Source organism: Mytilus edulis, chromosome 5 (genome assembly GCF_963676685.1).
Source record: "Mytilus edulis chromosome 5, xbMytEdul2.2, whole genome shotgun sequence".
NCBI lineage: Eukaryota > Metazoa > Mollusca > Bivalvia > Mytilida > Mytilidae > Mytilus > Mytilus edulis.
In genome coordinates, this window is record NC_092348.1 from 71,703,286 (window position 1) to 71,716,633 (window position 13,348).

General features: G+C 30.7%; 1 protein-coding gene across 3 annotated transcripts in view; it reads right to left on the reverse strand.

Moving 5' to 3' along the window:
• Window positions 1-91: 91 nt before the first annotated feature.
• The window catches only part of LOC139524376 (retroviral integration site protein Fli-1 homolog), a 29,131-nt gene continuing 15,874 nt past the window's right edge, over window positions 92-13,348 (reverse strand). For all 3 annotated transcript variants that reach the window (XM_071319143.1, XM_071319142.1, XM_071319144.1), the window contains 3 exons: window positions 3,835-4,095; window positions 3,202-3,270; window positions 92-2,135 (listed from right to left, as the gene is read on the reverse strand). In XM_071319143.1, the coding sequence (XP_071175244.1) occupies window positions 1,594-2,135; window positions 3,202-3,270; window positions 3,835-4,090 (867 nt within the window). In that variant the 5' untranslated portion in view covers window positions 4,091-4,095 and the 3' untranslated portion in view covers window positions 92-1,593. The remainder of the gene's footprint in view (window positions 2,136-3,201; window positions 3,271-3,834; window positions 4,096-13,348) is intronic.

The following is a 13,348-nucleotide window of genomic DNA, read 5'->3' on the forward strand; positions in this document are numbered from 1 at the left end:
ATTGTTCCTTTCTAGCAAACAATGGGAGCAAAAAATTGTTTCATATGAAAGATAGAAACTCGGCTCTTATAATGTACAAAGACAACATAAATTTGTAAAGAAAATATTTAAAATGTATTCTCACACAGATGAAAATGTACAATAAATGTTATGAGATCATGATGTGAAACTGACTTGTAAATAAAAACAATTATATCAATCAACTTACATGTGTGGTACATTTTATATCATTTACACCCTTCTGTCACTGTCTAAACAAACAATGTACACGTACGTTTTTTTTAAACCAGAAACGAATTTTTACTAAATATATATAACTCTTTATTTTTTCATTTCATTTTTTGCAAAAATATAAAACAAAATTATTTACATGAGTACGGAAACCGACAATACTTATTTTAAATCAAACTACAATTTTACGACATCAATTTCGAAAATCATCTTTTATAAACAAATTCCCTCTTTTTTATATATCCTTTTAATTTTTCATATAAGCATGTTGTAATCCCGATGCCATATGAAAAAAGAATAATCTCTATTATACATAAGACTTATAGTCATTAATTGTGTAAGGTATTGGATGAGGTTTACACCTCAACTTTATGTGTTGCAACATCGTATCAAGTGAAGATCTGCATCTACATTGTATGCATGTGTTGGACAAACTGCATAAATTATCCTTGGAATTCATCATTACTAAAATCTGATTATAAATCTATAACTTCTGTCTCTTTCTGGATTATATCTCTACAAACATATATATGGAATACAGGCGTAATGCATTAACATTTGGGGAACTGTTGTACAAAAGAAAAATATTTTACCAGTAAGTACATATCATTGACTATTCTACAAATAAAAGTATTCGCCAATATTCGTGCAAATATCCTTTGATTAAACATGTTAAAGGCAAATTCTTAAAAAACAAAAAAAAAATAATCACAATCTGTTTTACAACAACTACGCCATTTTCAAACGATATTGCATTGTGGGCAATACCGGGGAAAAGTGCACTATTATTTTTTGTGAACATTTTCTCGTGTATCAAAATATTACTGATCTTTCCCATGTAAAATTGTCAAAGAGCACCATTTTTGAAATCAGCTTATCTTTTCAACAGACTATTTCACTAACAGAAAACACCTATAATTATCATATCTAACTGAATTTTCTGTGCATGACAACATCTCCCCGTCTACCCTGCACGCGCAACCGTTTTGAAAGTTTGAAACACAGTTAAGTTTTCTGCTTATACATGTTATAGTAAACTGCACTTGTTTGGTATTAAGTCGTATTTCTGGTAACTAACGTTATCCTTTTTTAAAGTGAATATTTTGACTAAATTGAATCGTGTTCGAATTTCAACTAAGACTAGTATCAAACTAGATGCCAAAAAACTGCCATTTGCACACGTCATCCAGCGGATGTCCTCTCTAGACTCGCTTTCAACTTACATTGTTGCACCACGTAAACAGTCAGCCTTTTTAGGTAAATGCAATTATCGTTCTTTGAACAATCATCTGGAAACTTTCATGCAATATAATGTCTGCATAATTTTATGCATTCATAATAATAAAAACATTACATTTTTTGCTATGGTAAACAGTTGTTCTGTGTCGAAACCGGTAGATATTGAAAACCTTGGTTTTCTTGTAGACACCAGTTTCTCTGTAAATAGTTTGTACTATAGCCTGAGTATGATTGAAGATTGCCATATACAGAATTGAATCCATAATGATCCTGTGTTGTTCCTAAACACGACTGCGCACTGTATACCGGGGGAGGGGACGATTCAATAAAGTTTCTGTAGTCACTACTTGTACATTCGCTAGAGTTTTCCTCGTCGCACAAGTATTTGTTCGCTCGCAGTAACAATCTGAAATTGAATTTGTAGGTATACCTCTTTCCTTGGACTTTCGTCAGAAACATTTTGTCGTAATAATATCTCAGAGCTCGGCTTAGCTTGTCATAATTCATGTTTGGTTTATTTTTACGTCGTCCCCACCGACGTGCGACCTCCTCTGGATTTGTCATTCGGAACTCTCCTGTACTACCTTCCCATTTAATACAGCAAGAGTTCTTATTGTCTGTTAGAAGTTCGAGTAAAAACTGCCATAACTGAACTTGACCACTGCCTGTAAAACCAATAATAAATTATAAAATGAATACAGAGATAAGAAGATGTGGTATGAGTGCCAATTAGACAACTCTCCATCCAAGTAACTATATATGTGTAAAAAGTAACAATTAAATGTCAAAGTAAGGCCTTCAGTAAGGAGCCTTGCTAATAAGACAACTCTCCATGCAAGTCATGCTCGTTGTTGAAAAGTGAACGGTGACAAAAAGTTGTTTACAGTCGTCCCTTTGGTCTCTGGTAGATAGTCGCATTGGTATTCATTTTATGATGGTGAATTAAAGAACCCAGTAAAACTAAGGTTTTTATGTATAACAGTCTCATCAGATTCATTTTTACTGCAAGTGAGTATTCTAGATTTAAAAAAAAAAACGTGTTGCGGACTTAAATCGACATGCTACGATTATATTGGCTCAGAATGATATGAGTCTTAATATTTACGGATGCACCCTGTAACTCTTTTGGTGGTATATAAGACAAAGGGAGATAACTCTACAAAAATAAGTTTTCCGATAAAGTGTGAGGTTAATTTTTCAAACTTTTTATAGTTTTGTCAGGATATACTATTTAATGCCACTAAATTACTTGGTTAACACGTTTGTAGAATTTTATGAAGTATTATGTAAAATAACTATCATACAAATATTGGACACTGTAGAACATAGTCAATGAAAAAAAATGAAACAACAAATGGTTGTAGAAATAAAATTAGAGTGTTTGAAATTTCAAAAGAATATGATCTTCAAATAGTGGGAATACAGTTATTCTGTCTTAAGAATAATTTTAATTTTGCATTTCAACTATCTCCGTTAAGTTGAATCATAAAACTTGTTTCAAATTAGAAATTAATAAAAGATATCATCGCTATTTCGTTTTGTAGATAAAACAAAAAATCGGCATTGCGCATGCCATCGGTCATTGTAGATGCGCCGAAGTACCTTACATTGACATGGAAAATATTGTATTACTAAAACGCCAACGCACAGTTGGGCATGTATATAACTTTAATTTTTATTTTCAGAGAATATCTACGTCATACTGATAAAGGATAAACGTCATAAACATACCTGCTAATAAAGATGCTAATTGTTGCAAATTTTCTTTAGCGCTTGGCCCGTCAATCAATTCTGGATTATCTGAAAGTGATAATGAATTGTCAGACAGATATGATCACTCAGACGTAAACAGATCGGAAATGAAGGAACAAACAAAAATAAAACCTAGTACATGTACTTTTTTATAACTGAAAAATGTTATCAATGAATTCGAAATGGTCAATAGCTTGAAGTTTTAATTTCAATTCCATGTGAACGAAAGGAAGTGTGTGGTTCATTAAGTCATTAAGGCAGCAATATACACATGTTTGTTTAAAATTTCAAAATTTCTAAATCAACTCTAGTCAAGATGTGTACCAATAGCAAATTGCAAAAAATACGATATAATTATCTTAGTAAGTCAATCAACAGGAACATAAATCATTCCAGTTTTTTTATTTTGTTTATTTTGTTTGAATATAATTTTTCTGCCTTTTTTTTTCTTTGAGTTGGTTTTTTGTTTGTGGTTTCTCTGAAGCAATATCACTGTAGGCTATCTTTTTTTATATTTACCAATTGATCTGAAAAGTCCAATTTTATAAACTTAATAGTTTAAACAGAAGGAATATCGAAGATGAAAACTTATAATTGTGCAAAAAAGCTTACCCCCGGAAGGTATAATTTGTTTATCTGAACCAATGCATTCCATGATGTCTGTTAGTATACTAGATTGATCTTCTTGCTCTACACCATTGCTCCCGCCAGACAGTGACCGTGATCTTTGCATATGTTCCTCGTAAGATGGTGGTGTTTTTCTATGATTTGCCATTGTGTCCTCGATTTCTGTTTGTAACAACGCTGGTAGGTATGGTAATTGAAGGTTGTTACAACTCTCTCCTCGTTTCTCAATATTACTTATCATTTTGTCTGTAAAATGAAATAAAAAATTAAAGCATTAATTTTTAACTATTGTCTTAAAATCACCTTTTCGAAATTCATGAAAATGAAATAAATCCAAATATTATGCAGTAGCTATATTACTACTGAATTACGTACTTGACAAATTTAGACAAGGATATGAATATCGTCGAAAACAATAGAATTAAAATGTTTAAGAAAACCCGGTATTATTATAAGTTGTTGCGTCAAGCAGGAAGGTGAAAGATTTTGGTTTTTAATAAATTTCCAAACCTTTTTATAGTCTGCATCTACGTAATCGGCTGTTTGTACAAATACAAAAGGTTTGTCTTAGAAATCTATAATTATAATTTATTCATGGATTATTATAGGTGTTAAAATCGGACATACAAAGTACACCAGCAACAGCGTTTAGGTAGAATTATATATAAACAACCAAGAAAAGTGCATGTATAATCACATCTTCTGTCAACAGCTGTGTACTTGTGTCTGAGTTTTTTTTTATCTAGGCTCAGATATACACTCGGCCTAGATAAATGCACCTGTGAAAATTAGACGTCATTTCGCTTCAATACACCTCATTATTTTATTTTAAGGGTAAACGATTTACTGCATTATCTGAAGCAAACAATAGAAACCGCAAATGTGATCACAAATGTCAAAAAAGATATGACTGTGATAACGTCGGTGTTTGTGTTTATTGATATAGGAAGACTGGAGCCGCCTATATCATACTTCAATTGGGTATTCTTCGGTGATTTTAAGGGTCCCAGATTCGTGTAATGTATTCACGAACTGTTTAAAATCTAAATATAGCTCAACTGGAAATCCAAAACTTTAGAATATATCAAGGGTTTCCCAAATCTTTAAGTGCAAATTTAAAAGCAAACTCTTTTTAGGACAGACTGTACGGAATAACATTAGTTTTGCAAACAAAGCTTCTTTTAGTTTCTAATTCAATTGATATTATCATATAATTATTCCTAATGTTTTATTGAAAATACAATTTGAAAAAAGCAGTCCAAAGATTGAAGTTGAGCATTCTTCATTTAAGTCACGATTTTAAGAGTGCAACAATTACCAATGCTCAATTTTATATAAGACATACTGGTAAGTGTGTTCCAAAATTAAAAAAAAAAGGTATACATGAAAAATATAAAAATTAATGTTTCAACGTAGATACAAATGTAGATGTCTCGTGACCTTTTGGTTACATGTTTATCTAGATGTAATGATTGATATATGGAATTATATTGGTATACAAAACTTTAAAAAAGGAGATGGAGCATACGGCCCTTATTTGTCCAATTATAAGTGCATAATATAAAAGAGGGGCGAAAGATACCAAAGGGACAGTCAAACTCATAGGTCAAACTCATAGATCGAAAATAAAACTGACCAGCCATGGCTAAAAAAGACAAACAGACAAATAATAGTACACAAGACACAACATAGAAAACTAAAGACTAAGCAACACGAAGTAAAATATGTTTTCAATAAGTTGTTTATTCTTAGCTTCTTACAGGGTGTTTAAAATCTAAATTACAAAATTCACACATAACAAGTTACCATGGCAATAAACTGACAAATTCTGTTCATTTGTCAAATTTTTTTTAATTTTTACGCATTTTTCACCAGCTTTTACTGTAAAAGGATTGAAAAGTACGTGCGCACCAAAAATATGCTAAATACATTTGCTGATATAATGTAAATACAATGTAGCTGTGATAAAGTTTTCATTATCTAATTCCTTGACTGCAAACGATGTTTCAACAAAGGACATATGGATTGAAAACTTCACACATTCATCAGTTTTCTTTGTTTTCATGAAAAAGGTGGATACAATGACGTAAGTTTGGCGTTAAAATCAGAAAAAAAAATCTTACGCAATTCTTTATTGACTTTATGCATTTACAAACATAATGTGTTAATTTGAAAAAGATCTAAAAACTGTATTTCCTTAGGCCACAAACAGGCCTTAATGCCACTAAAAAAAAAAATCCACAAGAAATTGACAAATATAGCTACGGTTTAATAGCCTGGAACAAATCAAACCTTTAGTTTTTTTTTAAATGTTATTTTTAAATCAGATACTTGGACTACGTCCTGCATTTTGTTTAAAAATATATAATATATTGTAAAATGTCTATACATGTAACTGTTGCAGTATCCGCCATTACCAGGTAGCTTGTCAAACTAAAACTAAATGGAAAACAAATGAACACTAATCGGAGGGTAAGCAGAAGCGAGTCATCTGTTGACTGGTTCAGTTATTTCTGGTTTATTACATACATTTTAAAGCAACAGTATGTTTGGACGAAAAAAGTAATCTACAGAAGTCAAGACGATTGTTCAATTGGTTGTGTCTAACGCCACTTTCAGCAAACTATGCTTTATCATTGCACACAGTTTTTTTGTTGGCGGAAAAAGCATGAAAACCTAAATATCGACCATCGGCAAGAAAATCGGCAGTACTAGCCATTAAGTTCTTGCCACGAGCGGGGTTGGAACAGCATTGACAGTCTTAAGGTCACTGTATATGTAGATGAATCAATTATATCTTTATATCTTTATATCTTTATTTTATTGCATTAGCAACAACATTGCATATATACATATATGACAAATTATACTAAGGCCATCGAGGACCCCTTAAGGTAGCACAATACAAAGATTTCATAACTCCAACTCCCAAGTTTTAAAATGCTGTAACTTTCTTAATAATGCTTGAAAATTTATAGAAGTGGTAGTTTTGGATAGCTAACAGACTACTCTTTCAAATTAATGCAATGTTGATATTATGCAACAATTATGTAACCAATTATAATGTTAACTGTGTCTAAAATATTTTTCACAAAATTTCAACTTTCAAATGAAATTAGCTTCTGCATAGGTATTCCTAGAGGGTTGATTTTGGTATATGTTGTTCCTATGGCCATTATCTACAAAAGGGTGTCTCAGATTTCAGATAGAATGTATAGAACAAATTTTACACCTAATTAAACATTATCTTCTTTTATGTGGTTAGAATGTTTACACTAATTACAGATTTATGAGAGAATGGAATCCCATAGGGACAATTTGAGACACTCTTTTGAAGCCCATGATGTGTTGATTAAGATTTTGTTAAAATTTTCTGTATAGTTAGAGAGATGATAGAGCTAAATTCATTCAAGTGAACTGACCGAGATTTTGCCACTAATTACATAATAATTGATTACATAATGATTGCATATTAAAAATATTGCATTCATATAAAAGATTAATCTTTTATCTATCTATATATACCTCTTTTATTATTTTTTGTGCATTCATAAGAAAGTTACAGCATTTTAAAGGTTAGTGATTGGAAGTAAAAAAATCTTTGTATTGTGCTACCTTAATCAAGACGAAGATCAATCACTATTGTTTTTAAAAGCTGCTGTGTAATTAGGTCATACTACAGGAAATAAAAAACAACATGTAGAAGAGGTCTAGCTAAAACTCGTCCTGAATATGCATGAAATATTTGCCACTGGACTTTAAGCAACCATCAATCAATCAATTAATCGATATATAACAAAAGATTAACATCAAATTCCTGAATCGCGCGTGCATTTATAATGTCTTTATATACATACTCAGAAATATGACATAATACTTTAAAAACCTAAAAGTACACACATCAATGTGAAATCGTGAATTTGAGTGAATATATAAAAGTTTATTTAAATCGGCCTATTGTTGATGTAATATAGGAAGATAGGGTCTTACCCATTTTATTTTCTAATATATGAAATTATATTAATGTGGTTAGAGCATTTCTTTTCTTTTCTGTAGTTTAATCCATTTATTTTTTTGCTTCCGTACTTTTGGGTGAATAATTAATTCAACATATATATCTCATAAATTACAAGTTTGAAAGGAATATGGTGCTGAAGTTTACATAAATAAACATTTAAATCAACACACTTCTATAATGAACATCCTGTTCCTTTACTTTATAATTGTGATTATTTATATCATATTTTTAGTGTTATATTTCTGAAAAAAAGTAGTATCAAAATACAGAACATGTCTTTTTTTTACAACGAGTAATTAATTTTGTGAAATAGATATACCGATATACTTATGAACCTACATGTAAATAAAAGTACTGTAGCATTTATCGGCCGGCATTTATCATAAGTGCATGTGGTACCTTGTACTAAGTGCATTTAAAAAAATATATTCTACTAATGATTTTCGACGATGAAATTCAAAATAAACAGCATTTTCAAAAATGATGTCTTTCTTTATAAATAATTAATGACTTCTGCATCTGATTTTTTGGCGAAAATAAAGGATAGGCGCATGCGCTTATTTTTGGGAAACAAGCATTTTGTATCAAAAGTTAGTACTGAAAATGTTTTTTAAGTGTGAAATGTATGCATGGGAAGGAAATATTTCTATAATTAGAAGAAAGTATTTATATGACATGGAAATTGAAAATTAAGCAGACTCTATTTTAAAGGTTACTTTGTTCGTTAGTAGTCTAAATGACCAGGCCAAAGGAATTAAAGGACTTCTTGTGTATAAACCGGCAGATAGATACTAACAAACTAAATTATGCTGACTTCACACGTTATTCGAATTCGATTAGCATTAACTATTCAAATTATTCAATTCGCATTCGAAACGTTTTACGTCCTAACGTCAATTCTAATTGAAATGCGTGTCAAGTCCGCTTTACTGTCCTAACGACTTTTAATTCGTATTTTAAAACAAAAACGCATTTCAAATGTGAATTGGATAATCCGAATGAGCCAATTCGAATCAATTCGAATTAAAAAAGAAGAGTGTGTGAACGCGATTAGCGAATTCGAATCGCATTTGATTCGAATTCAATACGAGTGTGAACGAGGCATACGATATTTTTTGGTAAGATTGGTATAGAACTATTCGACTCTTCAATACTTGGTAAGAGTTCTTGTGATCTTTATTTTCATTATCATAATAATTGTTTTGGATACTTGTACTATGAGGATAGGTTTCTGTTGATGATGTTGTAATAACAATACTATAAATGGGGAAAAGAGGGGGGGGACAATGAATAGAAAAACAGCATAAAAACACTCCTCTAAAGACTGAATAACAGAATAACACAAACTGCCAATAAAGAAAATAAAATAGAGGTGATATGTAATGGTAAACTATTTTCTTCTATCAGTTTCATAAAAGGTTTCGCCAGAATGAGAGACAATAAATGTAATGTATATAGTTTGATTGTCCCTTTCTTAAATGGAAAGTATATATATATATATATATATATAACTGATTCGTTTTAATGAAACAATAAACTCATCATGGATTCGAAGTTTTTACGCCGGTCTATGTAAGACTCATCAGTGACGCTCGATTCAACTCGTTAAAACGCACCATCAAGTACGAAGTTAAAGAGCATTGAGTACTCAAAATTCTAGAGAGGTTTTGCCCTGAAAAAAAAGCTAAGGAAACATATACCTAGGATAGAAACCCTTAGTATTTCGAAAAATCTCAAAGTTTTTAAAGCGAATCTATAGTTCAAGTATGACCATTTGTTTGACCATAAATATTCACAACTTGTATTTGTGTTAATAGTGACAAATGTGGTTGTTAAGACTGGAGAAATCAAATGTTTCAATGCTGCTTCCTTTTGTTAAAGAGATTGATCGTTTATCAAGCATATATTTGTATTTTTTAATCACGGCTGATTAAAATCGACCCTTTTGAAAAAGTAGTTTGATTCTAACTAAACCTAAATTCTAAATATAAATATTCGATAATCATTTGCCGATTTGATTTTAAAACCGTTGTTTGTAAGGACATCTGTTTATATTTAGATACATGTATTATTTCTGTATTTTTCAGTTCTTTATAAATAATTCCTTTTCTGAGTTATCTCCCCTAATATAGCAAAGTTTAGAAATTTAAAATTAACGGAAACATTTTCTTTTTGTGTAAGAAAAGGTGTTACCATACTATAACTTTTACTAGCTAGCTACCAATTTGTCCTAAATTACATTATTCAATATTTAAGGATGAGGTGCTGATCAGTTAAGTCAATAGTACAATGTACTTATCGTATGCATACCCATCCAAAAGATATCTTCTGTATATCATTTTTTGAACGGAGGTTTTACTTATTAGCAAACGGAGAACTGTAGTTTTATATAACGTTTAAAAAAGATGTAACTGATTCTGAAAATTCACTGGTCTTCAATTAAATAAATAATCGAAAATATAAAAATCGAAATCGAATAAATTTCGCGCAAAAAATGTGAGTATAATTATCTTGCTCATTATGAAAATCAAATTAATTCCAAAATCATTGAAAAAAATGTATTGTCCATCTAAGAGTACCCAGTTAACTTACTGACAGAAACTAAACTAATAAATAGACCATGTTTTCCTGGACTAAAACATCATTTGGCACACCTTCGTGTGTGGTTTCAATTCTAACATTTCTGTAAGTGTCATTTTTCTCTTTAAGCCTTTATTAAAAAGAGTTAATATGTTCAATTTTTCCATAGTTTACACAACTCAAGTTATACACCTAAAGAACAAAGAAATGTTTAAATAGTGCGAATAATTCGACATGTAACTTTAGATTATATGCAATATGTACAACCACAAAGTATTACTTCTGTCCAAGATTATTCGATACTTGTTGAATTATCAGTGATTAAAATTGACAAAAGATTAAGTAAGTCAGATAGGTTACATTCAAGTATTTAGATTATTCGAAATATGCGTGACATGTACATTGTAGACTTATATACTCTCAATATGCAAGACATTGGATTTTAAAAACTGGTCATGATTATTCATTATGTTAACCTTTTATAGCTGATATATACGGTTTGTGTTTTGCTCATTATTAAAGGTCATGCGGTGACCTATATTTGCTTATTCCCATGGCATTTGGACTCTGGCGAATAGTTATCTCATTGGCAATCACAGCTCTCTCTTTTTTATAATAAGTTGATTCTAGATTATAAGACCTAACAATTAGACATTCGTTTCTCATTAAGTCATTTGCAATCTCTGCTTAACATTGTTGTTTTCCTATTCTTTTAGTTTCCACTGTTTTTCCCTTTATTTCTTATTTTATTTATTTTTTGGGGAGAGATAGTTAGTCTGGTTATGTTTTGCATTTAACTGTCAAATTGGTAAACGTGCATGTGTCATCTGTCATGCCCTTTTAAAATTGAAACTAGAACAAAAAATATCCTTATTTCAATTCCATGAAATAAACTTGGTTAATAAAACAATAAACATACATTTTGATGAATACACATTTAAACTTGTCAGAGAAATTTAAAACTTACATTTTGTGATGTAAGAGCCTTGTATACATGTATTTAACAATAATATATTGGGTTTGCTCATTGTTAAAGGTCATGCGCCTACCCCTAATTGTTTATTTCCAAATTAAGTGGTCCTTGGTGGAAAGTTGTATCATTGTCTAACACATCTCCTCACTTCTGTATGAAAATGTCGATGATAATAGTTATCTCATTTGAGAATGAAACCTTTAAGTATTTGGTATTTCTTTCAAGATTTGTATGATACAAGCATCACAAAAGCTGTTTTCAATAGTTTATAATAATTACACCATTAGAAATCGAATATAGAAATACATCATTAGAAATACAACATTAGAAATACATAATTAAAAATACCATTATGATATCAGAAAACTAAGTTCGCACAACGAGTGTTTCAGGAATAACATATAGATCAAATAAAGTAAAATTCAAAATATAAAACGTGTCGGAGCATGTACACCAAAAGGAATAAAAAAAACAGTCAAAATCAAGTCAACTCTAAGAAATTCAGTTTATAAAACACGACATCTAAAATATTTGGAAAATATCATTTCCTGGTTGCCTAATATAGAGACCAGAGATACCAAATATAAAATCAAACCCTATACTCCAAAAAAATGCTAATAAAATCAAAGTAAAAAAACTACAAGATACAGTCTGCAAAACACTTTAATATATTTTCGTAAATTTCTTTCTTGTTGAAAACAAAACAGATTCAATAGTAAAATAACATCGTATCTGTTGAACCCATGATGTTTTTAAAGAAAGCTTGAAGAAGGGCAACAACCGATCATTGAAGGTCATTTTCAAAGACTGTCGTCACTACAGACGAGGACGTGAGAAAGTTGCATCTGGGATGAGCAATGTGTTATGTAAATTTGTTTTCCATTTCGAGGCTGTTAAAGAAAACAAACATTTGCGATTTTTACAGTGAACAACTGATGCCAGAAAGTACACTAAAGAAAAAATAAATGAATATATAAGTATCAAGAAACTGCATTTGATGGTTATAACTGTACTACAAGAAATAAATAGAATATAAACACGACTGTGTAATGTTAACAACAATTGAAAAAAAAAATATCGAACTCCATGGTAAATTTTTAAAAAAAGGGGGTAAGTCTATGAAATTAGAATGGTAAAACCAAACGCTAAACGATATTAACATTTTTAATAAAGAGACTGCCATAATCCTGACTAGAAGAAAATAATTGGTTAAAATGGTTTTGTGAACAACTTAACCTTCTTGTACACAAATGTATGACAACTGCATATACATCATAGTTCCGTTATATTTACAAAATTGTGAGAGCAACCCAAACAGACATAACAGGAAATGACAGAAACAAGCTTAGACCTTTGACATTAAATAAAATCGAAAGTAATTTGATGATTGTCAATTCAAAAGTATGACTTTAAACAATTCGAATTGGTCAAAGAAAGACAAAGTTCATTTCAAATACTGAACCCAGCAACCGCTTAAGTTGATTGATAACATGTTCTTTAACCTTTCGATTTTTTTAGTCGATTTCTATTGTTTGATTAATTCAAATTTAGAACGATATCACGCCGAAATTGTTTACCTATGCTAGAATTAACTCATATACGACCCTGGACTTTCAATGCATGTTCTGGCAGTAAAACCCTTATTGCTAAATTTTGGTGTCCGTTTGACTGTGCAATATGCAAATACATCTGGTTATAGATTGTGGACGTCAAATCAATAGCATAATGAAAGCGGAGTGCTACGTTCCATGCAAACATAAAAAGGCAACAAATTTCCCAGAGATCTCCGAGAGGATCATATGTATCCTGTTGCAAGGAAAATGTCTCCCCGTACACACTTTAAGGGAACGACCATTTACTTCAAGGCTGTGTGTTATTTTCCTTAAAACATATTCTGTTCCCTGTTTTGATGGACAAAATATTTGGGT